This window comes from Diceros bicornis, chromosome 12 (genome assembly GCF_020826845.1).
Source record: "Diceros bicornis minor isolate mBicDic1 chromosome 12, mDicBic1.mat.cur, whole genome shotgun sequence".
Lineage (NCBI taxonomy): Eukaryota > Metazoa > Chordata > Mammalia > Perissodactyla > Rhinocerotidae > Diceros > Diceros bicornis.
The window spans coordinates 14,346,200-14,373,652 of record NC_080751.1 but is presented as its reverse complement, the minus strand read 5'-3'; the positions used below and the strand labels follow the sequence as shown (position 1 = coordinate 14,373,652).

Genomic DNA, 27,453 nt, shown 5'->3' with positions numbered 1-27,453 from the left:
TACCTGCGTTCGGCCTCTCGGCTTCTGAGCCTCGCCTCCATTCAACCCCGATTGGCTGGAGGAGGAAATCGGCCCGAACATTGGTCCCGTCTTTAAGGGGTGGAGCCGGGTTGCGTTTGGTCCAGCCGCCCCAGGCCGAACTCAGCGGGGGAGAAACCAGTGGGGCGGAGGCCGGCGGCGCAGCGGCTTTGAGCGGAGGCGGCAGGGTGCGCCCCACCCGGAGGCCAGGCGGAGCCAAAGATGCCGGCTTCTGCGCGGCCCCGCCCGGGCCCCAGGCCGCCTTCGGCCTCGCCCTTCCCGCTGCTCCTGCTGGCGGTGCTGAGCGGCCCGGTGTCCGGCCGCGTCCCCCGCTCGGTGCCCAGGATCTCGCTTCCCATCTCCGGTAAGGCGCGGGCGCCGTCCCCCGCAGCCCTTCGCGCCGCGCCCAGGCCCCACCCGCAGGTGCCCGCACCCACCTGCCCTCCCGAGCCGGGCAGCCGCACCCGGGGGCCTCTTAGCGTGGCGCATGACATCCCGCGCCGCCCACGCCCCGCCCGAACTCGGTCGGGACCCCCACACGGTGTTGCTCCACCGCATCCTGGACCCAGGCCTCGCGCCTTGGCTCCCATGACACGCCCAGGAGCCTTCTGCGGCCCCTTATTCGCAGTATCGCGGGCGAGTTAAGCCCTTCAGTGCAGACATTGAGGCCCAGGGAGGAGATGGGGGCTGCCCGAGGTCGTTCGTTTCGAAGGTCCCTCTCCCTTATTCCCCAATTCCCGCACATACACCTGTGCCCGTCACACCAGCTTGACACCCATTCTGCTTCCAAACCCATCGGTCTTTCATTCTACTCCAGCCACCCATCCTTCTGATTACTAGCTCAGCATTTCTATCTGCCCACTTCTCAAATTCATTCTCTTCTCATAAGTTCTCCCCATTCCAAGCCTTTTGCCCTGCTCAGAGCCCTGATCTCCCTAACCCGCTTCCCAGTCCTCTGGCATCTCTGACACCAACTCCCATCCTCGCATTATCCCGTCCATCATAACCCTCCTGACTCCTTCAACGTTCCCTGCTCCCTCTACCCGTTCTCTACATTGAATGTTGGGAAACCATTCAATGAGTTGATTTAAAATTCTGTTTAAATGATTTTTAAAGTCTTCAGAAGAAAAAAAAAAATGGAGGAGGGAGATGTGGTCCTTTCAAAAGATGTGGAAGAAACCAGGGGATGCCACAGGGTTAGAAGTGGTTATTGGAGTGATTCACACTTTAAAGGCTCTCTGCTGAGGTGGGCATGAGCATGGCTGTGGACCCTGTTTTCTTCTCAGTAGGCATTGAGTGTTAGCACCCTGGGCGGACAGAACCAGTGAAACCAAGAGTACAACCTGTTGGCAAAAACTCACAACTGAGTAATAGTAATTTAGAGTCTAAACCTCAGACGGGTAACCTATGGGGATGCCATGAATCCAGAAGACAAAGGTGTGGTCAGAGCCTGAGCTTTCAGTTTGTGCTGGAGCAATAGCCACAACATAGAGTTGAGGTTGCCAGGCTGGGTTGATGTCCAGGAATCCAGAGAGGTCTAGATGGCAAGGTGGAGCAGAGCTGGGGATACGAAGGGAGGTTGGGTGACCCAGGGCTTATACTAAGCATGAGAGAAGAGGCAGGATACAGCACAGTCATGAGTATGATTGTGGGAGGATGGGATGAAGGGGGACTCCATGCATCAGCACGTCTGGGAATGAATGGCTGCTGGCAATTCTGTCATTCTTGAGAGTAGCTGAGCAGATGAAGCAAATAGAACGGAGCTATACTGGTGCAGAGATAGGGTCCCCACAGCCAAAGTTTGAGCTATGAAGGTAAGTTCATGCTAACTTATTTGTTATAACCTTTAAATAGATAAGAGTTTTGAGTGCTGATATGAGGTTTAGATTTGGCCAAAACAGAGCATATGCCTAAGGAGGGAAGAAAGGAACCATTTGCGAATCATGTAGTATGTGTCAGGTGCTTCCATATATGTTGTCTCACTTAATTCTCCCAACAACCCTGGATGGTGGTGTTTACAGATGAGGAAAGTGATGCTCGGAGAGGGCAAGTAACTTACTCAAGATCATACAGCTGGTAAGTTAAAGAGCCACATTTAAACTTAGGCTGATCTATTTCTAAAGCACATACTCTTGCCCACTACACTCTCTACCTCTTTGGGTGGCATGGTTGGGAGGTCAAGGGTGGTGGGAAAGAGAGGAGATAGTCTCCTAAAGTGTTAGTGAAAAGAGTGAAGCATTTCCCTTCTAAGTAAAAAGAAGTTACTATAAGTAGTGATTGAAAAAAAAGGAAATTTAGAGAGGAAAGTACTTGTACTTTCTATAGGTATTTTCAAATTATGTATCATGTTGCCATAAATAGAAATTACAGGCTTAATATTTATGCTTTATTTTAATAAAGTGTTCTATTTTTATAGAAAAAGCATAAAGCATACTTGACTGGATTGTGTGCTAATATTTTGGTCTCATCAGTTACCTATCTTTGGGGATGTGTACATGCTTGCCCATCAGGGCTCTGTTTTTCCCCTGAGGGCTGCTAAATAAATGGTACTTGGAAGAAAACAAAAGTTGGCCCCTTTGGCTTTGCCCTTGTGGACCCAATCCTTACGAAGTGATGGCTGATGTTACTGTCCCCTCTCACCCTCTCTTCCTGCCAGAGGCTGACTCCTATCTCACCCGCTTCACCGTCCCTCAGACATACAATTACTCTGTTCTCCTCGTGGATCCTGCTTCCCGCACGCTTTATGTTGGTGCCCGGGACACCATCTTCGCTTTATCCCTGCCCTTCTCACGGGAGAGACCCCGCAGGGTGAGAGATGAGAGTGGGGAGGACCCCAGAGCATGTGATTAGATCCATGGTTTTATGGGATGTGAGGGGGCTTGTTGTGGTACGAGGAGGAGTGTTGGTGAAAATGAATAAGGAGAGATCATCAACTTCATTGTCTTAACTGAGGGCGATGGGGGCTCATGGTGACGGGGGAGGCTATGGGGGAGGTTCATGATGATGGGGAGGAGGCCACAGTGATCAGGTTTCAGGTGACAGTGGGCAGAGGAATCATTAGAATCACATTACTCTAGGGCAATAGCTTTCAAACTTTTTTGACCACCCCTTAGTAAGAAATCTATGGTACATTTTGACCCAATGCACAAAGTGTGTACTGAAAGAAACCTTTCCTGAAACAATATCTACTCTCCTATGTGCGATACATTCTGATATACTCTATTTCATTAAAAATAATGTTGGTTGTGATTTCGCAAGTTATTTCATTACTTATTAGTGGGTGGAGACCTCCAGTTAGAAAAACAGTGTTCTAGGGGCGGGGCATGTTTCTGAAGTTCCCAAATTGTTGGAGATTGTAGAACTGTGTCACCTACCCTGACTTGGGAGGGGTTTGGGGGAGAATCTGAGGGAAATGGTCACTCCTCCTTTTTCAGATTGACTGGATAGTGCCTGAGGCCCACAGACAGAACTGTAGGAAGAAAGGCAAGAAGGAGGTAGGTGTAAATCTGGGCCCTGTCCTGAGTGTCAGTTGAGACCTTGGCCCAGCCCTGACTCTGTGTCAGCCCCCTGCAGTGCTCCCATCCCAGTGGGCCCAGGCAGGACTCTAACACCATATCATCACCCATCATCTCTTATCCCAGAGCTGCATCTAACTATCCTGACACTACCCTATCTTTCCTTGTACCTGCTGCTTCTGATTCTCTCTAACCATCTCTGACCCCTAGGACGAATGTCACAATTTTGTCCAGATTCTCGCCATTGTCAATGCCTCTCACCTCCTCACTTGTGGCACCTTCGCTTTTGATCCGAAGTGCGGGGTTATTGTGAGTGACAGGGGTGGGAGGATGGGAAGGGTCTTCTGTGAGTGATCATGATGGGGTGCATGCTTAAGGCAACCCTTGTGCATGATAAGCATTGAGGGTGAGGGATGTCCTTACAGGGTGGAATCTTTGTCTGCCACTGAAAGAGGGTAGGAAAGGAAGGGGGAGGGAGGTTGTCTATAGAAGGTGAGGTATACAAAGTGTTGAGAGAGACATAGTGGGATGGTGAAGGAAGTTAGAGATGGGATGGGTTGGGGAGAGGATAAATCCAGGAGAGAGTTCAGAGACCAGTAGCTCATGTTTCCCTTGCCCTGTGTTTGCTTTGTCCAGGCAGCCTGGGTCCATTTCTTAATCAGCACAGTCCATGCCTGTTTCTTCCTCCCATGGCATGTGACTGTCTCTCACCACCTTCTCCCACCTCCACTGCTAACCTCATTCTATGTGGGCTGTGACCCTCTGCTCTCATGGCCTCTGAGGTCACTGCCCCCTAATGTAGTCCCTGCTGGCCCCATACTCTGTATCTTGCCTTCAAAGTGGGCACTCTGTCAACCATGTTTTCTTCTGGGTTCTGTTCATTGCTGTTGAAGCCCTGGGCATCTCCACCCTCACACCCAGGCAGGCTTTGGACATGTATACTTCTAATCACATCTAGTCTAGTCATGGCCACAAAAGTCCCTGGGACTGGTGACATCTCAGGAAGGGTCTTAATATTTTTGAATCCTCAGCTTTTCCCGTCAGTTAACCAGTAGTCAGTTACTGGTCCTCTGGCAGCACACATTTGTGACAAGGCCCTAGGGTGAGTCAAAAGCCTCATATGTCCTTTGTATCCAGTGGCTTCCCTTTCTGCTCCATAGAACAATAGGAGGGAGTACAATGACTCCCTTTCCTGACCCTGATCCTTAACTGTAGATCTTGACTTGACCCTTCTGCAACCTGCAGTAATCCCTCCCACCTGGATCTAGTCAGTGTGTACCTCCAGACCTCTCTTTGTTAAAGACCATTCTTATATCTCTGGCTTGGAGTGCCATAATTGCATATGCTTGATTGCCCCAGTCAGTCCCTCTGGGCTGCCCTTGGAGTTAGTTGGGCTTCTGTTGAGTTCTTTTCATAATGCTGATGATAGACTCCCAACTAGGTTATGGATAGCTCCCTTATCCTGGGAAGGTTTCCCAGTTTAGGGTGGTGGTGAAAATCTCCATATCCCATCAGGTGCTATTGAGGGTCCAGTTTCCCTACAGTTTGCACAAAGCTCACAAAGTAGCAGTGGAACTGTCATTTCCATACTTGTCCTTTTCCAGTCTGCACAGTTTCTGGGAGCCCAGGAGGATGAATACCAGAGCCATGGCTTATAGACAATGAGATGGCTCCAAGTTAGTCTCCCAGGGCCTTCTATTCTTCCATGGCTCTCTTGAGTGGGAGACTTATGGTTGTTAGATAGGTATCTAGACAGAAAATGTTCTGTACATACCTGTCAGGATTGATGGGACTCGAACCCGTATCTACTCTTGAGGAACATCAGCAACCATGAGTGAAGTCAGGGGCCCGTGTCCTGCTCTCTTACAACTTTCAGCTCTCTCTCTGAACCCTCCTCTCTAGCAGGTTCATGAAATGAAGTCCCATCATTTGGTCAAGGCTTATTTGTAGGAGAATATAGAGCATAGCCCCAAAAAGATCAGCTATGTTAACTCTTCTAGCCTCATCCTGAGACTGCCCTCTGGACTTCCTGAATGGTCTCTTCTGCCTTCACCTGTCTTATGCTGCTACCTGGCAACCCCCATCTGCTTGACCAAGTTCTTGCCTTCTCCTTAGTGCTGAATCTCTCATGTCCCAGACTGATGACTTTAAGACTATGTATAACTATTATCTGAGAGCTTTGACTAGCTGATCCAACTTGATCGCAACAACTTGCTCAGAGAAATGAAGGTCTTAACAAAAGGAAGTTCAAGTACTGGACCTACCAGCTCCAACAATGTGGAGTAATGTCTTTCAGTGGCAGCTCATCGGACATTGGAGGAAAATATTTTAATTTGTTTTGTTGAGGGAACTCCAGCAGTTTATAGAGAAAAATGTTAGACTTACAACAACAACAACAACATGACAACAAGACTTCCCATTCAGTTGAGTTTCTGTTCTGTCCCAGGCTTGGTACTAGGTACTTTACATTCATGATTGAGTTTAATTCTCATCACCAAATCATGATATTTAGGTATTATTTATTTCTATTTTACAGGCAAGGAAACGGAAGTTCTGAAAAGTTAGGTACCATGTCTAAGATTACATAGCTGGCAAAGGCAGAGCCAAGATTCAAATCCAGGTTTGCCTGGCCCTGCTCCACTACCCTGTCCCTCTAGTCCAGCCTGTAGTCCAGAAGAACTTAGCTCGCTTCAATTTCTTATGAAATTTGACCTGCTTCATGTAACAGAGACCATATATATATAAACATATATATATATATTTTTTTTTACTCACCCAGGAAAGGTCCTTTATGTGCCTTGTACCCTTCTTGGCTAAGGCCAAAGGATGGATTCCAATCCCACAGCTCAGTGAGAGCCTTCCTACCTAGGCCTGGCTTTCAGCTTGAGGGACTTGCCTTCACCACAGCTGATGTTGAGAGACTGTGCTGACTGATACAATGATGATACAATGACGGATCTCAACATCCAGATAGAGAATGTAGTAGAGTGGTCTTGCCCCTTTCAGATCCTAATTAAATGTCACTTTAACCATACAGTAATCATAACTTATCTAGTTAATAGGAGGCTCACTTGCTCAAAGGCTGTAAACCTAGATAACATGATGATGCCATTTGGGGAAACTGGAAGAGGAGTAGTTTTGACATATTGAGTTTTAAGGGGCTAACAGGGCATCTCTGTGAGGAAGTCCAGCAGTCAAGTGCAGATATGGACTAGAGTTCGGAAGACATCAGACGGAGAGTTTGGGGAATGATTTGCCTAGAAAGTCTGGCTGGAAATGTAAGAATGAATGAGATCTTTGAAGTATATGTGAAAAGGACTAAGGATAGATCCTTGGAATACACAGTTAGGGGCTATACAGGAGAAGAGAAACAGCCCAAGGAGATAAAGACACAATAGTTAGGAGAATAGAGTTTCAAGAAAGTCAAGAAATAGACTTTTCTATTTGAAGGAGGAGAGTGAGTCAAAGTATCAAATGGTGCACAAAGGTTAAGGAGAATGAGAACTGAGAAAAGGCTCCATCTTCTCAGTCTTTGGTGAAATGTAAGGGAGTAGTTTCAGGCATGGAGATGGGAAAACATAATTTGTTTTCCAAGAATAACAGGTGATCTGGTTTGGTTAGAACAAAGAGTTCATTTTAAGAAGTATTAGAAAATAAGTAGTTTGGGCTAAAGCGTTTGTACTCCAGTCAGTGGTGAACCATTTTGTCATTCTCTTGCTCAAAAATTTATCAATTCAGTGACTAGCAGTGTAGAATATTAATCTGGGGTGGATATGTAGAGTAAATTGGGGGCGAGGCTGGGCAGTGCGGAGAAAAGGTTACTGTAGTGCTTTAGGTGAGAGGTAAGAAGGGCCACAGTGGCAGGTATTAACCCCATGTCCAAAGTGCCCCATCATCTTGGTAATCTCTCACTGAACACTGAATCTTTCTCCTCAGGTTAGGATGCTCCCACTGCCACACAGGTGAGGTGCTTGTGCCTCTGTGGGGTCCTCCAATCCAGAAGACTCTCTTGACCCACTGTTCCCTTTTTTGGGGACTTCAGATCACATCTTATTTTAAAAGGCCTCCTTCAAGGCTCTGTCAGTAAAATAAAACCTTATTTGCCAACTACAGCAAATAAATGAGCAGTCAGAATGGGCCGGTAGTATACTGATGCTCAGGGGATATATATCTACGTTGCTGCTCCAACTACCATTAAAGTAATTAGGCTCCAGCAGCACCATATGTCCACCCTCGTTTGTGAACTAGAGATATCATGCCTGGTGCTTCCATGCCATAACTTTGATTCCTAACCAGCCACAGTTAACTTCCTTGTCAGTCCCAGGTTGAAATTATCTCTGATTTCCATTTTTGGATGTTAGCTTGAAGCCTCTTCTAGTACTGGATGCTCAACTAAGGTAGTTTCTGGCTGGCCCTGGTGGAACTCTTACTCCTCTTGCCCCCTGCTCAGGTCAGTCCCTCCTGAGTGCCTGGATGAGGAAGACACTTACTTACCAAATCCTCAAATTCAGACCTGAACTTCATGTCATCACTTCCTTTACAGATCCTCTTCCTCCCTTCTGTGTATCCTCGGTCCGGGACTCTGGTCCTGTCTCTCATCCTTGGGGTGGGAGTAGGGGGAGGAGGGCCTTTCTTTCTCGAGACCCCTGGGTTTCAGATGGTCCTTTATCAGCCTGTACTTTCTTTATTCTTTCGAAGGGCTCTAGCCCTCAGGAAGCCTGCTTTCTTCCCTGTTCCTCCTTGTCCTGTAGCACATTCTCCCCCCAGTTGCAAACCCTACAATTCAGCAGCATTTCAGAGAAAAGATCTGCCTTTCATCCTCTCAGTGTCTTCTAGGGCCATCGTAGAGGTTCTTTCAACAGGGCATGTGGGTGTTGGGTACCAGGGAAATTGAGGGAAGAGGAGTAAACTGATGAAAAGGGGGATGGCAGAGATTGGGAATGCAGGAGTGGGCGGGGCAATCAGGAATAGCAGACTAGGAATACGGAGATGGTAGCAGAGGAATGGGAGATGAATGGGAATTGCGCTTTTCCTTCATCTGACCATTTTGTAATTCTCACCATGAACCTCCCCATGACCTCTAAACCAATTGCCCCCTTCTGATCTGTAGGATGTGTCCAGTTTCCAGCAGGTTGAAAGACTTGAGAGTGGCCGGGGGAAGTGTCCTTTTGAGCCAGCTCAGCGGTCAGCAGCTGTAATGGCTGGTGAGTGGGGAGAGACAAGAACCTGTGACTTCCTGCTATAATTGCCTCCTTCCCATCCCTGCTGTTGAAATCTGTGTCCTTTCTTTCCTTTTGTTGGAGTGTCTATTATTCTCAGTTCTCTTTCTAGCCTTTCCTGTTCTTCCCAGAGTGCCTGTGACCTCCTACTTTTCCCCACAGAGTATTATTTCCCTGGGTTCTTTCTAGAGAATGTGTCCTCTGCACCTCTAGTGTGAATGTTTCCTCTGTTAGTCTCATTTTCTATTCTCATATAAGAGGAATCTACTACAATGCATGTTGTAATAAATTTGGGAAAAGTATAAAGAACATAAGAAATCTTCTAGAACAGCACTGTCCAAAAGAACTTTGTGTGATGATGGAAATGTCCTGTATCTGCACTGTCTGATACGGTAGCCACTAGCTATATGTGCCTATTGAGTCCTTGAAATGTGACTAGTGCAACTGAAGGAAGGAAATTTAACTTTCATTTAATTTTAATTTAAATGTAAATAGCCACATGTGTCTAGTGGCTACATATTAGCACAGTCCTAGAGTATCCCTACTCAGAAAACCACTGCTAATATTTTAGGATATTTCCTTCTAGTCTTTTTAATGTGTGTGTACCCATGCATATAACTCATGCACATATATTTTGCTGGCCAATCCTTTGTTGCTCAGAGGAATCAGTCATGACTATTAAATAGACTCCTGCTGTTGTTTCTGTTGAACAAGCTATATACAGTTGCTCAAGTGTAGAATGGTTCTATGACAGATTATGCCTAAACCTTTTCTCGAGAATAACTGCCTAATTCTTTGGTAGCCACAAAGTGAATTGTTTGTGTGCTACATGGCCTGTATTTTAAGTTAGACCACTCCACATACACCCTCCGAATTCAGTGAGCAGCCAGCCATTTTCTCATAATAGTGTAAAACAAGCAGGTTAGTAGAAATTTTATGAGTGTATTATAAAACTTTGAAATCTCATGCTACATGGATATAATTTTGAATTTTGTCATCTAACTTTATATCATAGGCATTTCTATATAATTTAAAAATTCTTCATAAAAAAAATTTTTAGTGATGTCATCCTACTCATCATGTGAGCATACCATAATTTAATTAAACAAGTCCAAATCATCTATATAAATTAATTTCATTTCCAAGTTTATTTAGTTTACTTTAAAGTTTTTGCTATTATCCATAACACTGTAATGAACTTTTTTTTTTGTTTGTTTTGGTGAGGAAGATTGGCCATGAACTAACATCCATTGCCAATCTTCCTCTTTTTGCTGAGGCAGATTGGCCCTGAGCTAACATCTGTGCCCATCTTCCTCTATTTTGTATATGGGACGCTGCCACAGCATTGCTTGATGAGTGGTGCATAGGTCTGTGCCTGGGATCTGAATGTGTGAAGCACGCGAACTTAACCACTTTGCCACCAGGCTGGCCCCTGTAATGAACATTTTTGTGCACCAATCTTTGTCCTCATTTTGGATTGTCTCCTTAAGATTCCTGGAAATGGATTACTGTATCAAAGGGTGTGAACATTTTATGACTCATTATCTATTGCTAATTGAGTTTTTAGAAAGAGTATACCAATTTACACCCTAAATCAGCAGTGAATGCGAGTGTTTTTTTTCTGACATAAATTTCACCAGAATGTATTGTTGTCATTTAGGAAAATCTTTGCTAATTTGAGGCTAAAAATGACACCTTGTTTTAATTTGTATTTCTTTGAATATTAGTGAGGTTGAACATTTTTTGTGGCCTAGTACTTATTTTTATTTCTTCTTTAGTAAATCCTCTGCTCTTGTTCTTGGGCCAGTTATCAAGTAGGTTATTAGTGTTCCAATCTGTATCTTTTCCTTTGTGATTATATATTTTTAAGCTAAGTCCTTCAGTTAGAGAGCAGATAAAATTTTTCTTATTAAAATTTTTTTTCCCGAACATTTAACTCTTTGATCTGTTTGGAACTTATTTTGATGAATCGCATAAGATGGGAATCTAAATTAATTTTTCCCAATTAGTTAATTAGTTGACTCAGCATCATTCATCATACTGTTTTTGTCTTTCTTCACTTACTTTTGCTGCAAACTTTATCATAAAATTATTTTTTGCTTATACTTTTGGACAATATTTTATGAAAAACAAAAATTGGGATATAAGATCTAACAATGAAATTTTTTTCCTATGCATGACTTTATTTATAAGAAAAGTTTTAAGCTATACAAATTAAATCATTCTTAGTCATACAGTTAACCCACTTACCTTTTCTGAAAAGTAATAAAAAAATAAAAGTTTTCAAAAATGGACATAAAGTATATATCTAATAAATTCAATATTTGGCTTGTCATTTTTATCATTCATCTACAGTTGCAATTGATGAGACCTTGTTTATACTCATACATGTTTGAATAAAACAGTTTAATTAAAGTTTACTTTTACTGACTTTTTATCAGACATCTTTGGCAAAACTCTGAGCCAGTCACTGGGCCCATTAAGAAAGATTTCTCAGGGCCGGCCCCGCGGCTTAGCAGTTAAGTGCGTGCGCTCTGCTACTGGCGGCCCGGGTTCGGATCCCGGGCGCGCACTGACGCACCGCTTCTCCAGCCATGCTGAGGCCGCGTCCCACATACAGCAACTAGAAGGATGTGCAGCTATGACACACAACTATCTACTGGGGCTTTGGGGAGAAAAAGGGAAAAAAAGGAGGAGGATTGGCAATAGATGTTAGCTCAGAGCCAGTCTTCCTCAGCAGAAAGAGGAGGATTAGCATGGATGTTAGCTCAGGGCTGATCTTCCTCACAAAAAAAAAAAAAAGAAAGATTTCTCAGTTTTAGCAGTTGTGAATGTCTCTTGATTCCTCATAATTATAATCAAAATGACTTCTCAATTGCAACAATCTAAGAAGATCAATTATCATACTTTGTTTCAAGCAGTAATCTTAAGTACATTCAACCTTTTACGTGTGATTTCTCCGTGTTCCAGTCAGCAAGTGGATTTGTATTAGTGGTTTAAGAACACAAATTTCATAAATAAGATCATTGTATGACAAAGAACATTTTCAAAAAGGTTTCAAGTCTTTTTTTTTTCAGATAATGAAATTCAGAGTTGCTCTTCAGCTGGTAATTGATGGAAGTGATCAGAAATTACTTCCTAGCAGTTTGGAATGGCTAGCTTTAGACAGTTAACATAGAACCTCCATGTCTCTTTCTGTCTCAGATCCAAATCACAGTCAATACCAATATTGTAAATTCCCTCTGAAGTTCTTACTTTATAGGGCTATAATTTAATTTTTTTTCTTGATCTAACATCAGTGCCAGTATTCAGTTGGAACTTTCAGTGTTGGTCCGTTATGCCCTGCTGCCCCTCTGTTTTGAAAATAGCAGTGTAGAAAATAGTGGCAACATTATGTAAGAACTAGAACCAAAATTCCCGGTTGGATCTTTAAAATGTCCTTAAGGATAGTAGAGGTATTTTGAAATAAAAAGAAGAGCTTTTAGTAATGAAAATATTATTATAATGTAATAACAGGAATATTTCTTATTTTATAAAAATTACAATGTGCATTGTAGAAAATTGAGAAAATATAGTAATGTATAAAGAAGAAAATGCAAAGTTTATCTATAATTCAGTCATCACCAGGTAACCACTATTATTATTTTGGAGTATTTTCTTCTACTGTGTCTCTGTGTGTGTGTGTGTGTGTGTGTGTGTGTGTTTATAATAAATTGGAATTATCATACATATTTCACTTAGTATTGTATACTGAGCATTTTCTCATTATAGAAATTTATTTAGTTATTCAAAATATGATTTTTAGTGATTGCATACTCTTCCATCATATGAATGTAGCACAATTTAATTATTCCCATATAATTTTACATTCAAATTTTAAAATAAATTATTGCTTTTATAAATAATACTGGAGAAGACATCCTTTTACATAAATCCTTTACATGAATCTAATTAATTGCATGTGAGTCAATCCAAAAAGTAGACTTGCTGGACCAAAGGGTATACAGATTTTTATGGTGCTGGATGGATTTGGCCAGATTGCTCTCCAGTTAGTCCCACCAGCAGTGATGTGGGGGCCTGTTTCATTGCACTGTTGTCAGTCCCAAGTAATATACTTAATAAACATACAAACAAGTCCTATTTGGTGTATATTTTGATTTGCTTTTCTATTAGTGAGGTTGAACAACTTCTCATGTGTTTATTGATACCTGTATTTCTTTTGAGAAAAGCCTCAGATATCTTGTCTTCAAATATGACATTTGTCTGTACTGCACTTAGATAAAATTCACAAAATGATCTCAGTGTCTCTTTTTGCACTATTCAGATTTGGAAAAATGCGAATATTTTGACAATAACATTCACATTAGCCTACGGACATTGGCGCTTCTTTCTCAGTCTCTCTAAGGTCTTTGTCTTCTGCTCATCCATTAAATGTTGGAGTTCTTAGACTTCCACCCAAGATCCTCTTCTCTTCTCATTCTACATAGTTGTGATCTCAACCAGCCCTATGGATTCTGTTTTCACTGCATTCTGATGTCTCCCAAATCTGATGCCTTCCAAATATCCCCAAACCAGCCCTGTGGATTCTGTTTCCACCACATTGTGATGCCTCCGAGACGTTATCTGGAGCTCAGCCCACACATTCAACTGCCTTCCAGACATCTCCACTTGGATGTACCACAGGAATCTCAAAATCAGCATGTCCCAAACTGAGCTCATCATTATCACTCACCTCCCCCAAACATGTTCTTCCACCAGTGTCCCCTCCTCAGAGTGTGTAGTGCCGTTACCCACCCCGGTACCCATGCTAGAGACAGCAGTCAGCATCTTTGATCCTCCCTATCACATCCTATAATAAGTAAGGCTTTTATCAAGAAGGGCAGAAGGAGGGAGCTTTTGCTCTTTCTCCTTGGGAACCCGTCTTGTGTTTTTGTCATCTCCTTTCAGTCTCATTGCATCTTGTGAGTACTGCATCTACCAAAGAGCACTGCAAACGTTGCAGATGCACTGGGTGCTGCCAGCGTTTTAGGTCCAAGCCTACCTCTTAAATCCAGGTGTGTCTGCCCCGAGACTAGCACTCACATACCGAAACAAGACGGTTATAGAAATCCTATCTGGCCAAGAGGAAAAGGTGGAGTGAACACTGCCTCTCTAACTATCTAATTAGGTCCTAATAATAGGCTATTAAGAAAAAAAGATACCCAGCTGGCCCAATCCTTAGATAAGGAAGTGGAGACTATTAGGGTAGGAGCTATCTATCCTGCAAAGCTCTGACCATGAGAAGAAAGGGGAGTGGAGGAAGGAAGGCCAGGACATGTTTAAAATCCTCTTTTTAAAGCTAATGACTGGTAATTCCTATTGTGAACCTTCTTTGAAGGTGAGCATTTTGATACCAGAGTGAAACTTTGAATGCTCCAGGGTGCAGTGAAATATTCACTTTCATGATACTACCCTAGGCTGTCACTGTTGGGGTCTAACACACCTGGGAGGCCTACGTTCACAGGCTTGACATCTGAGCAAGTGGAGGACACATAATTGTGATTCTTCATCTTTTGTAGCTTTCAATCTTTTTTTTTTTTGTACTTCCAAAATGAAAATATCTTAATTTTTCGGGTTATAAAATTAGAAGACGCTAACTACAAAAAACATTCAGTGCATACAAAAAAGTATAAAGGAGAAAATAAAAATCACTTGGAATTTCATTAGTCAGAAACAAACATCATTAATACTGTAGAACTGTAGCTCCTTCAACAATCTTTCCTGTGCCTGCAGACATGTATACATATTTTTTAAAAACAGAGTTGAATTGTACTCAGTGTTTTGTTCTAACCAGCTTGTTCACTGAACTCAGCGCTGTGAGCATCACTCTCCTTTGCACATCATCTTTTGCCAATAGCAAATGTGTATTTTGGTGTTTACTGACTCCATCCATTCAGTAATCATTTGCCAAACAACTGCACATACAGGGATATTTTACGTATGAGGAGTGCCACAGAATATTTGGAATTGAGACTGTCCTGGAGAATCTAGAATGTTTGGTGAGCCTTTGCCCTCCTATGGATTCCTGCCCTCCTTGACTATGATGGCTGCTGTTCCTTCTCCAGCGTGTATGTGTGTGTGTGTGTGTGTGTGTCTGTGCGCACGCACGTGTGTGTGAGTGACTGTGTTGCAAGCCTCTTGGTACTCCTGGAACACCTGGAACACTGCTGCTTCCTTCCAAAGTGTCTGATCCCTTCCACTGTCCCTTAGTGTCAGTGACCCTCTGCTATTCCACCCTGAGTGAGTTGTTCTTCAACCATTCTAGGCTCCACAGTTGCTGAGTGCCCCCATTGATCACTTAGAAAGTTTTGGGACCCTTTACCTCCATCCACTGCTGGGTACTTGCATGGTTATCTGTAGTCCTTTACTGTTTCCGGAATGTTTGTGTCCCCTCCCCCTCCACACACACCAAGTTATGCTCCCAAAATATTCATAATTGTCTCTTCCACCACATTTCCCTCCATTCTCAGGGTATCCATGACACAGCTTCTGCCAGAGTTTTGGTTTTAGAGTGTTTTGTGTATAATGTTGTTTTCATTACAACTCTCGCTCCTGCATCAACTTTTTTTCCCCCTTGGCTGTACAGAGGGTTGGCTCGTTTACTGCTCCATTTGCTGCCAGGACCTATGCCCCAAAGCTGGTTTTCTCCCTCCTGAAATACTCTGGAAGGGAACGGGATGCCATTTTATAGTCTGCCCCCACTTTCCGGCAATGAATAGAGCATATGGCCCCTTGAGGTTTCATAGGGGGCTGTAACTAATGTGCCTTGAATGCCAGCCATGCACCAGGCCCTGCCTGGGGCTCTGTATTTGTTATCTCATTTAACCCTCAGCACTGCTCTGAGGGGAAGGTGGTCTTATCCCCATTCTACGTTTGAGGAACCTGAGGCTTAAGAAGGTTAGTTTGCCCAAAATCATGCTACTAACAAATAGTCAGGGTTCAGATCTAAGCCTTCCTTGCTCCACAGCACTTGGATTCTTTTCACAATCTCAAGTGATAGAATATTCTCCCCTCCCCAACCCACAGGGGGTTTCTGACCCTCCACTGCTGCCCTCAGAGGGCTCCTGACCCTCTTTGCTCTGCATAAAGTGTTTTTATTAAAAGTGGTTATTTTCCAGTGCCTGCGACGTGCAGCTTCACTGGAGCATCTGTGACCCCAGGATGATTGTGCTTCCCTCAACGTGGCCCTAGTCTCTACTGCTCCCTTTGGCGTGCGTGAACCCGCACGGCTCTTGCTGGGTTTCCGTGCACTGGCTTCCAGCACACCAGCCTTTCTTGCTTCTCCAGACTCTCTGACTTGATTTTCTGAGTTGTCTTCAGTGGCTTCTCCCCTTAAATGGTGGTGTCCCAGGGCTCTCTTCTCGCCTTCCCTTCTCCCTGGCTATCACATTTATGTCATGTTAAGCATGACTCCCAAGCTGCATGACTCTGGCCCTGCTGCCCAGACCCTTCTGTTTGATTGCCTTCCAGTATCTCCGACCGGATGTCCTGAAGGCGCTTCAACCTTAGCACATCCAACATCTGAACCCACCTCATCTCCAGCCACCTCCTTTATGGGCCTTCTCCTATCATTTCCTGGCTTGGTTCATAATGTCACCATCTGCTATCATCCATCTTATCAGCTGGAGGGCTTAGAGACATTATTTTACTCCGTTCTTTCACATTTCGTATTCAGTTGATTTTCGAATCTTGTTAATGGATTCTACCTCAGAAATCTCACCCAAATCCAGCCCCTTTATTCTCTCTGCCACTGCCTTGGTTCAGGCCCTCCACTCTTGCCTGGACTGTGCAAATGGCCTTTTAACCAGCATTTATCTTCTTAAAAACCAAAACTGATTATGTCACTCTCCTCCTCAAGAAAATCTCTACAGTTTTGCTTTTCCCTGGAGGGTAAAGTGTGCATTCCCTGGCATGGCAGAGCAGACTCAACCCAATTGGGTGCCCATCTCTACACCTCCAGCTTCCTCTCTGCTCACTTGCCCTGCGGCCCCTGTGCCCCACATCCCTGAAACTGGCTCCCCGCTACCCCACTTGCTTATCTTCCTCCCTGAAGTCCTTCTACCTGGCAAATTGCTCATTCTTCAGACCCAGCTCAGATGTCACCTCTGAGATGCTGCTCTCCCTGGTACATGTGGCTGGGTCCTCCTCTGCTCCCTCACACATCTGTGAGTCCATGTCTCACAAAAAACAAAACACGTTTGTTTTCTGGACTCAAATGGCAATTCTTGGGAGCAGCGATGTGCTTAGCACCTGGCACAGTGCCTCGTATGTAGTAGGTGGTGAAGGAATGCCACGCTGTTCTCTCCAGAGTCCCCATGATACTGGAACTCCTCCAGGGGGTTCATCACCTTCTACTACCCCTGGAATCATTTTCTCCTACTCACTTCTGAACCCTTGGCCGTGTTAATCAGAGTGGCTATAGTTCTCTCACCTTCAGCCCGCAGAGCTGTACCTTCCTTTCCTTCCCACAGTGTTGGTGATTTCTCTCTTCTCCAATCCCCACCATCCCTACAGCACCTCTGCCCCTCCAGTGTACCAGGAGGGAAGATCTGGTTCTTCACTGCTTCCCCTGGCTGGCTGTGAAACCTCCATTAATCCTCCAGGCTGGTATTTCTCAAAGTGAGGTTCTGAATCACCTGCATCAGAGTAACCCCGACTGCTTGTTTGAAACGCAGTTCTTGGGCCACCAGCCAGCTCTACTGAGTGAGGATTGCTGGGCCCAGGACGCGGGAATCTGCATTTTGATCAATTTGCCTAGTGATGCTTGTATACCTTGAAGTTGTGACTTGTTCCAGGGCAGTGTACACCCTCTAGTTCGCTCAGACGTTTACCATCGTGGGAGAACTTAAGTAAGATTGGGACATGCTGGGAAGCAAACGCCCTTCCTGGAGAGTCACAGTATAATTAGTGTATTACAGGATAGAGAAGTCCCTAAAACAGCAACAACAAAAAACAAACCAACAATCAAAAAAAAAGCCTGATTTCCCCAGGGCAGCCTTTATTCTCCCTTCATGCACAATAACATTCTGGCAGTTTTCCCTTAACTCTGGTCCCTTTACTACACTGGAGCACTTCGTTTCTACGTTGGTTTCGAGGGAGGTGATGCCTGTCATGTGCTTAGCAGTGTCTTGCACTAATGGGCACTCAGCCCCTGCGAGTTCCTGCCCCTGCTTTATTCCCTGCTCTGCCTGTGACCCCTTTTGTTTCCCTCAGTGGGTCTCTGACAGCCCATCTCCTCCCTGTCGCCCTGCAGGGGGGGTCCTCTATGCTGCCACTGTGAAAAACTACCTGGGGACGGAGCCGATTATTTCCCGGGCTGTGGGTCGTGCTGAGGACTGGATTCGGACAGAGACCTTGCCATCCTGGCTTAACGGTGGGGAGAAGGGGAGGGTTGCTCTGGGGACAGAGTGGGCGGAGACGGGTGGTCCCAGGCTGTGTCTGTGGGATCTGAGGCCACCAATCTCCCCAGCCCCAGCCTTTGTCGCAGCCGTGGCCTTGAGCCCAGCCGAGTGGGGTGATGAAGACGGAGATGAGGAAATCTACTTCTTCTTTACGGAGACTTCTCGAGCATTTGACTCATACGAGCGCATTAAGGTCCCGCGGGTGGCCCGTGTGTGTGCGGTGAGACCCCAGTCCTGGCTGTCTATCTGTCGTCTCCTGCTTTGCCTGTCTTCTTGTCTTTTCCTCTCTGGGTCTCTGTCTTTGCATATCTCCTCTGTGTCCTTTTTGCCTCTGCCTTGACTTTTTCTCTGGGAGTTTGAGGAGTGTGGGGAAAGGGCTCTGGCCTCTTCTACCCCCTTAATTACCCTTGTGACACACTGTCCCCAGGAGGTGCACTAGTGTAGAGGTTAAAGGCAGGAACTGTTGACAGATCTGGGTTCAAGTCCCAGCTCTACCACTTACTGCCTCTGTGACTCTGGGCAGGTTCTTTTTTTTTTTTTTATGAGGAAGGTCAGCCTTGACCTAACATCCATGCCAATCCTCCTCTTTTTGCTGAGGAAGATTGGCTCTGAGCTAACGTCTATTGCCAATTCTCCTCCTTTTTTTTCCCCAAAGCCCCAGTAGATAGTTGCATGTCATAGTTGCACATCCTTCTAGTTGCTGTATGTGGGACGCAGCCTCAGCATGACTGGAGAAACGGTGCGTCGGTGCACGCCCGGGATCCGAACCCGGGCTGCCAGTAGCAGAGCGCGCGCACGTAACCGCTAAGCCACGGGGCCGGCCCCCTGGGCGGGTTCTTGAGTATCTTTGAATCTCATCTGTAAGATGAGGCTATGAATGACCCCTAGCTATAACGGTTATTTTGAGGACTAAATGAGCTAACTTATGTAAAGTGCATAGTACAGTGCTTCATAAGTGCACAATGAACTTAGTCACTGTCATTGTTATTGTGACCCCATCTACCCCATCGTTATCCCCTACAGTTACTCTGTCTATGTCTCTGTCCTTGCATTTCTATGTATCTGTCTCCCCATCTGTTCGTTTCTGCCCTGAAGTCAGGGGGAATCTTTTACTGGTGTTCAGACACTTCCCCCAGTGTTGGTCTTCTAAAGAGAATTTCCCATGTGCTTGTCACCCCAGGGGGACCTTGGGGGCAGGAAGACCCTCCAGCAGAGGTGGACAACGTTTCTGAAGGCTGACCTGCTATGTCCAGGGCCTGAGCATGGCCGGGCCTCCAGTGTCCTGCAGGACATGGCCATTCTTCGACCTGAGCGTGGATTTGGGACCCCCATCTTTTACGGCATCTTTTCCTCTCAGTGGTAAGGGGGTCCTGGTGTGAAGGAGATTACAGGGTGGGAGATATGTGGGGTTGGCACAGTGTGAGCGCTGTCTCCTCCAGAGGGGGTGGACTCTCCCTGGAGCCCTGCTCCCTCTGCCCTGGAGCAGGCTGGACGGCTCCCTGTGCATTTCTCATGGGTCATCTCATTTGACAGGGGATGAGTTGCTGTCCCCTAGTTCCCTCCAAACATCTGGCTCCAACCTGTGACTCTTCCAGGGAGGGGGCTGCTATCTCTGCTATCTGTGCCTTCCGACCACAAGACATTCGGTCAGTGCTGGATGGTCCCTTCAGAGAGCTTAAACATGATTGCAACAGGGGACTGCCTGTCATGGACAATGATGTACCCCAGCCCAGACCTGGAGAGGTGAGGGGGCTGGGGCAGCACTTTACCCCATGCCTGAATTGTCCCATTAGGGCAAGAGCCCAGCTAAGTGTCATGGACACTTCCTGGACCTTGGGAAACCTTTGTCACCCACGCTGTGTCTCCTCTAGTGCATCACCAACAACATGAAGCTCCAGCAGTTTGGCTCATCGCTCTCCCTGCCTGACCGAGTGCTCACCTTCATCCGGGACCACCCACTCATGGACAGGCCAGTGTTTCCAGCTGATGGCCACCCTCTGCTGGTCACTACAGATACAGCCTATCTCAGAGTTGTGGCCCACAGGGTGACCAGCCTCTCAGGGAAAGAGTATGATGTGCTGTACCTGGGGACAGGTATGTTTAATAGTCAAGCAAGTTGCCTATCCAGTGCACATATGCTCTCATCACAGAGAAGTTCCCATACATACAGGTATCAGAGTCCCAGGCACAGGTACAGTTATGTCATTATGTCTTGCCCCTTGCCTGCTCCTTAGAGGATGGACATTTCCACCGAGCAGTGCGGATTGGATCCCAGCTCAGCGTCCTCGAGGATCTGGCCTTATACCCAGAGCCACAGCCAGTTGAGAATATGAAATTGTATCAAGTAAGTTGTAGATTTTGGGGAGTGTAGTGGGGAGACATCTGAATCCATAGCCAGTTTGTGACCGTGGGGTCTGAGAGATTAGCTTATTCTTCTTCCTCACTTCTGTAGAGCTGGCTCCTGGTTGGCTCCCATACCGAGGTGACACAAGTGAACACAACCAACTGTGGCCGTCTCCAGAGCTGCTCAGAGTGCATCCTGGCCCAAGACCCTGCCTGTGCCTGGAGCTTCCGGCTAGATGCATGTGTGGCCCATGCTGGGGAGCATGGCGGGTGAGTGTGGCTGTGCTGATCTCTTGCCTGCTGTCCCAGGGCTCTGGCCCATCCATATGTCTATGTCTATGTCTGCTTCTCATCTGTTAATGCTGCCTATCTGTGTGTGTGTGTGTGTGTGTGTGTGTGTGTATGTGTGTGTGTGTTTGTTCTATCTGTTAGAGGCGCTTGTGTGTCCATCTGTCAGTCCATACTAACTCATCTGTCTGTCCATCTGGTGCTGCCTCATCAGTGTCCTTGCCTCTCTGCAGTACCTGCCCAGACCATGTGATTGACCTCCACGTTGCCATATGCTTCTCAGTTTTCCTTTTACAAGAACTCTCAAAAGTGTTTTCACAGTTGACCATTCTCTCCTTCCTTGAAATTCTCTTTCCTCTTAACTTCTATGGCTGCATTCTCCTGGTTTTTCTCCCTACCTTACCCACCTGTCTCCCTTACTGATTCCTTTTCCATCCAGCTTCTGAATGTTGATATTCCTCAGGTTCAATCCTCTTTACACTTCCGCACGCTCTCTAGGTGATTTCATTCCAATTACTTCAACATCATCTGGGTGCTAAAGACAACCATAGATGTATCTTTAACTGAGCTACAGAATTCCGTATCCAACTCCCTATTTGATATTCCCCCTGGGTGCTCCACAAGCAACTCAAACTTAGCAAGTCTTAGCATGCACTCTTGCTCCCTTTTTCCCTCACATGCTTCTCCTCTGGTTTTCCTCATCTCCTAAAAGGGATCTCCATCCATCCAGTTGCTCAAGCCAGAAATTGCCCACATTGTATTGCAATTTGTACTGACTCTAGCTCCAAAACGTATCCTCAGTCCACATCCACTTCTCTCCATCTCTACTGCTATCACCCTAATCCAAAGCATCATCCCTTCTTAACTGGATTACTTTAATAATCTCTGAATTGGTCTCCTTTTGTCCATTTGGGGCTCCTACCAGCCATTTTCCACTCAGCAGCTAGCTTAAAAACATATGTCACATTGAAACAAATATCTGACATCATATTTATCTAAAATATTTCAGTATGTATCTCTAGCAGGTAAGGACTCTCTTAAAAAAATTTTGTTATAGGAAATTTAAAACATTCAAAAGTAAAGAGAATAGTATAATGAATTCCCATGGCCAATCTTGCTTCATCAATACCCACACTCAATCCCAGTTATTTTAAAGCAAATCTCAAGCATCATATCACTTCATCCATAAATCTTTCTGTGTGTATCTCTAACATGGAAGGGCTTTTAAAAAACATAACCACATTATCATGATCACACCCAAAACTTAATTTCTTAATGCCATCAGATATCCAATCAATGTTCCAATTTTCCCAATTGCATGTACTTAAAAATAGTTTGCTTAAGTCAGGATCCAAATAATATCCATCAATTGTAATTGGTTGGTATATTTCTTAAGTCTTTTAATCTGGAATTGAGATTCCCCTTCAATGGACTATTTTTAATTGATTGCTTGGAAAACTATTTTTTTAAACTGACTTTGAGATTTCCTAATTTACAGTGTATTGTACATATTACTGAACCCCACAGTTACAAATATTTTAGAGGAAAAGTACTTGTCTTTGGGAATCCATTTTTGGTTAAGAACTTTGACCTGGTCTTTTAGTTTCTCTTGGGAGAACTTTTAAATGTCTAAGACAAAAGCAAGTGTCTTATTCTTTCCTTTAATGTTTTAATATCCATTAAAATAAGATTTCATTATTCTTGGGTATCCTGTGTACTTGAGCCTCAGAGTCCCCTTAAGATATATATGTGTGTGGGGGACATGGGGTGTGTGTATATGCCAGTGTATTTCTTGATAATACAAGAAATTACCAACTTGGTACTTCTATGCACTCTACCCTCCATACCTCAGTTCATACAAGGGAGAAAAGCAGAGACTATGAAGTTCCTGCAGCGGTAGCTGCTCATATGGCCTTTTCATGTTTCCCGCTCTCAGCTAGACTAAGCAAGCTTGGTTTTACCCAGGAGACTCTAATGTGTTCATACCGGTCCTGGAGCTCATTTCAGGGAGTTCAGTTCATACTGAAGGAGTTCACACTCAAACAGAGTCTGTCATTGGTTGAGGCTTTTGTGTGTTCAGACTGAACTTCTGCCTTGTCATCTGGTCTTCACTAATGGCCCAGTAGAGGTCTCACTGGCCTCCCTCCTCCCTCTGGGAGTGGTGACAGAGAGTTCAGAGTGAGCAGTCTGTCTTGCTATCCCTCTCTCAGACACATTCCACCGAAATCCTGGAAGTACCAGGATTCTGTTGTTTGAAACAGATCCATTAGAGGCCAATATATATCAACAGTTGTTGAAGAGAGAGTTCCTACATAGAAAAGAGCAGCTTTTATGAAACAAAAAGTCATCTCAGTGACCCTCACAGAGTTGTGACTAGCTTTTACAGAAAAGAAAATTGCTCTTTCTCTTAAATAACAGAAAGAAATAAACTGTAGTTTTTAAATTTTTTCCAGAGAAATCTTGTGGTTATGAACAATCAGCTACATTTCCTGGAAGGTTCCCATATTTCTTTTAAAGCACCCCACCAAACATCTTTCCAACAGACGTAGTGCAAATTTAATTCTCTGTGGTCTGCTAGAAATCTGTGTAGAATTTGACATGGCAAATGTCATGAGTTGTATAAAGGTTTTGGGTAAAAATTTAGTGATGAAGAGCATGTTGACTGATAATTCCAGGAATGATTTATGAGATGATGGGAGATGTAACAAGTGAGTGAATGATCAGTGGTACTGAGGAGGGTAGAAGGGAATTTTGACACTGGATTTACCAAGTATTCTCTTCTTTATAGGCTGGTCCAAGACATAGAGTCAGCAGATGTCTCTTCTTTGTGTCCCAAAGAGCCTGGAGGTCTGTATGGTTTAGGGAAGTCTGGGTGGAGTGGGTGGAAAGGGGCTAGAAAGTTGTCCATTTGGGATCTACTTTAAAGCTTGGATCCTGGAAAATATGGCAGCCAGTGACCCAGGGCCTTACTTTCTTTGGGAATCTCCTTTTTAGCTTTGTGCTAAAAGCTGGCCCCTTCTCATATTTGATACCACCCTACATTTCTCTCCATCACACTCCCAGCCTATAGCCTCACCACCTTTTGTGTCTTTGCTGTATCTCTGCAGAACACCCAGTAGTGTTTGAAGTTCCTGTGGCTACAGCTGCACATGTGGTCTTGCCGTGTTCTCCAAGCTCAGCATGGGCGTCCTGTGTGTGGCACCAGCCCAGCGGAGTGACTGCACTCACTCCCCGGCGGGATGGGCTAGAGGTGGTGGTAACCCCAGGGGCCATGGGGGCATATGCCTGTGAATGTCAGGAGGGTGGGGCAGCCCGTGTGGTAGCTGCTTACAGCTTGGTATCTGGCAGCCAACGGGGCTTCCCAAGCCGGGCCCACACAGTGGGGGCTGGACTGGCTGGCTTCTTCCTGGGGGTTCTTGCAGCATCCCTGACTCTCCTCCTGATTGGTCGGCGTCAGCAGCGCCGGCGGCAGAGGGAACTTCTGGCTAGGGAAAAAGTGGGCTTGGACTTGGGGGCCCCACCATCTGGGACCACAAGCTACAGCCAAGATCCTCCCTCCCCCTCTCCCGAAGATGAGCGGCTGCCCCTGGCCCTGGCCAAGAGGGGCAGCGGCTTTGGTGGCTTCCCTCCACCCTTCCTGCTTGATCCTTGCCCGAGCCCAGCCCACATTCGGCTAACTGGGGCTCCTCTGGCCACGTGTGATGAAACATCTATCTAGGGCTGGGCAAATGACCACTAGTGGCCACTAGAATGGAATGACCTTTGAGACACTGGGGGTCATTGGGCCTGGAAGACCGTCATGGCCTCTGAATTCTCTTTGGCCTTTGAGTGATCATTGTCTGTCCTCTCTGGGCCTGGGTGGGAGATCAGAATTGCTCTCTGCAGTGAATCAGGACTTTTTCTACCCCTGCCCTCTGAACCCCTGTGACCCCTTTAGCCCTGGCCCACTGACTGGGCCCGTTAGTGTGGGGATGGGGCACAGAACATAGCTATGACTTTGCTTTCTGGTTGAACCCTGGCCAGGAGGAAGAGCCACGGAGGTGGTTGGGGGTCAGTGTGCACTGAGTCCTGGGGTGGTTTTGCAGATTCTCCCAGTTTATCTGCTTCTCTGTGTGGAGTGCTTGTTCTCCCTCTTGCAACATGAATCTCTTCCCTGAGATCTCTCATCCCAGTTTTCCTTCTTCCATGGAAGAGCGTGTGTAAATACACGGGTGTTCATAGGAGACCTGGCCTCATGTGCATGAATGACTGGGCCAATGCTCAGGTGTGTTCATGGAGGGGAGGGAGGGGGAAGGTGGGGATGAGGGCATTGCCTGCAGAACTTTAGACCCTGTAGCCAGTGAAGGAATGACTTTCTTTTCTAAAAGGAAACAAACCACTGTCCCGTCCCCATCATCCCCCACGACCCTTCTCTTGAGTAGAGAAAAACTCCCGAAGTGACCTTCTGGGTGGAAGGCAGCAGTCCATGTCACCCCATTATCCTCTTTGTTTCTGCCTCCTGGCTGCCACCACTGCCATGCACCGCTGCTCTTTCTCTGGCTGGAGTGTAGGCTGGACCCTGTGTCCTTAGCTCCCATTAAAAATAAACTTCATGACATTCTCCATGTTAGGGACAACAAAAGGGGAACAGTCATAGGAAATACAAGCTGCATAAAGATAGGTTTGTATCAGTGACTTTACTCAGGGTGACACCCTTGCCCTAAAGCAGGAGTTCTCCACCTAGGGTCCACGGACTCCCTGAAATTATATGCAAAATGTTGTCTGTACGTGTGTGCCTATATTTTTCTGGGGGAAGGTTTTATGGCTTCCATCAGATTCTCAAGGCCTTAACAAAGGTACAGAACCACTGCCCCAAGGTGACCATGTGTTGGCCAAGCTGAGATGGTGCCACTCAGTGGCAACTCTTCCTGCCCTGCCACACCCGCCCTGTGGCCAGCCCCTGGACTTGCAGCCACTGGAGGCCCTCTTGTTTTTCCAGTCCCTGGAAGCTGGGCTCTGTGCATATCTGAAGACACTGTCAACTCTCGCCAAACTTAAAGACCTCTTCCTGCTTCACCACTACCAGCTGCTCTAGACTTGTCTGCTCAGTTCCAGTCTTGGCCTGTGAATGTGCCTCGTTCATCCGTGGTGAGGGACCCCCTTGAGCTCCAGTGAATGATCCAGAGCCCTTCCCAGTTGAAGTTTTCACCTCTTCTTTCCTTGGCAGCAGCCTGTGAACTACTCAAAAGAGTCACTTTGGGTTTGGAATTCTCTGTGGCTTTGCCACTAATAAGTGTGTGATCTTTGGCAAGTAATCCAACCTAGGAACATTTGTTTACTCATCTGTAAAGTGGGGATAATAATACCTACCTCAGGGTTGCTGCAAGGATTAAATGAGAGATCATGTAAACAATAAAGCGCTATCTACACCAGTAGAGGTCGTTACTGTAAAAATTGGCCCATTATGCCATAATCATAGAGCTTAACCATCTGATGCCTATGACACATGCAACTTTAAACCCCATTCAGTGGAAGAAGGGTTGTTGCCTCACACAGATGTCCTGTCTGGGATCATCTCTAGCCAGTTCTTAGCTGCCACTGTCTAGGTTTTGGGAGGCAGGGCCTGCGATTTTATAATTCTCAGACGTGTCTGACCTTAGTGACCTTATTTTAGTCCTTCTGGCTGGGAGTGGAGGAAGGCTCTGTGTTCTCTGGTTTATCCTCACTTCACTCTGCTCTCCATGTTAAGAATTAGTTTCATTTTGGGGGAGGAAGGGAGATGAGAGATGTCAGAGGGGTCTGGGGTGTCTGTGAGGAGGGGAGGAGGAGAAGAGTTTTCTAAGGACGGGAGAGGCCAAATTACAGTGGATTTGGGGAATTTGGTTCTTGGACAGTGGCTCTCTTGGAGGAAAATGGGATGAGGAATGTAGGAAAAATGAGGAAGAATGGAAATAGGCATGAAGAGGGGAGAACCGCATCTTGGGTGGTGGAAAGTTCAAGCCCCAGGAGTGAGTGATAGAACAGGAATGTGAAATCTACTCCAAAGAAATAGTGTGAATCACTGACTGCATTATCTTTGGGCTGTGGGGGTGTGGGATGGGAGAGGACCCATGGGTAAGGGAGCTGGAGAAGTGTGCAGGGCTCCTCAGGGAGAATTGTGAGGATTCTGGCAGCCAGAGACCTGCCTGGCTTTCACACATTAAAGCAGCCAGGGGGAGGGGTGGGGATGGGTGTTTGTGTTTACCTCCAGACTCCAAAGACTGCCCACTTTCTGGGGTGTTCATAGGAGACCTGGCCTCATGTGCATGAATGACTGGGCCAATGCTCAGGTGTGTTCATGGGGGGGTAGGGAGGGGGAAGGTGGGGATGAGGGCATTGCCTGCAGAACTTTAGACCCTGTAGCTTAAACTTTAGACCCCTAACTCTTAAAGTCTCCTCTGTGTTTGGCTCTGGTCCCTGATCCATAAACTATGCCTCTAGGTTTGTTGCTCCTAACCAGTGGTCTGCTGCTACCCATGCGACCTTACTGAAAGTAGAAAGAGATGCTCACTTTTGGATCTTGTGAGCCAAGCTAGCTCCGGCAGACCACTGGCCCTAACCCAACAGGAGGCTGATTCACCGCCTTTCCCAGGAGCCGCCAGCTCCCTCCCT

General features: G+C 45.9%; 1 protein-coding gene across 2 annotated transcripts; it reads left to right on the top strand.

Annotated features, from left to right (window-relative positions):
* Positions 1 to 240: 240 nt before the first annotated feature.
* Positions 241 to 26,229, top strand: SEMA4F (ssemaphorin 4F). Of its 2 annotated transcripts, XM_058550840.1 has the most exons (14): positions 241 to 382; positions 2,675 to 2,826; positions 3,453 to 3,512; positions 3,744 to 3,842; positions 8,644 to 8,737; positions 18,045 to 18,164; positions 18,261 to 18,412; positions 19,373 to 19,551; positions 19,788 to 19,935; positions 20,064 to 20,286; positions 20,427 to 20,536; positions 20,645 to 20,805; positions 23,612 to 23,670; positions 23,931 to 26,229. In XM_058550840.1, exons 1-14 carry the CDS (start codon positions 241 to 243, stop codon positions 24,539 to 24,541), a joined length of 2,310 nt encoding a protein of 769 aa, XP_058406823.1. In that variant the 3' UTR covers positions 24,542 to 26,229. The 2 variants fall into 2 exon arrangements, with proteins under 2 accessions (XP_058406823.1, XP_058406824.1); XM_058550841.1 differs by lacking the exon at positions 3,744 to 3,842.
* The last annotated feature ends 1,224 nt before the right edge of the window (positions 26,230 to 27,453 follow it).

Coding starts and splice junctions, on each gene's coding strand:
- SEMA4F (XM_058550840.1), top strand. CDS start 241: ATGCCGGCTTCTGCGCGGCCCCGCCCGGGCCCCAGGCCGCCTTCGGCC. Junction 3,513..3,743: donor GGAAGAAAGGCAAGAAGGAG/GTAGGTGTAAAT, acceptor TCTGACCCCTAG/GACGAATGTCACAATTTTGT. Junction 20,806..23,611: donor CATGCTGGGGAGCATGGCGG/GTGAGTGTGGCT, acceptor TCTTCTTTATAG/GCTGGTCCAAGACATAGAGT.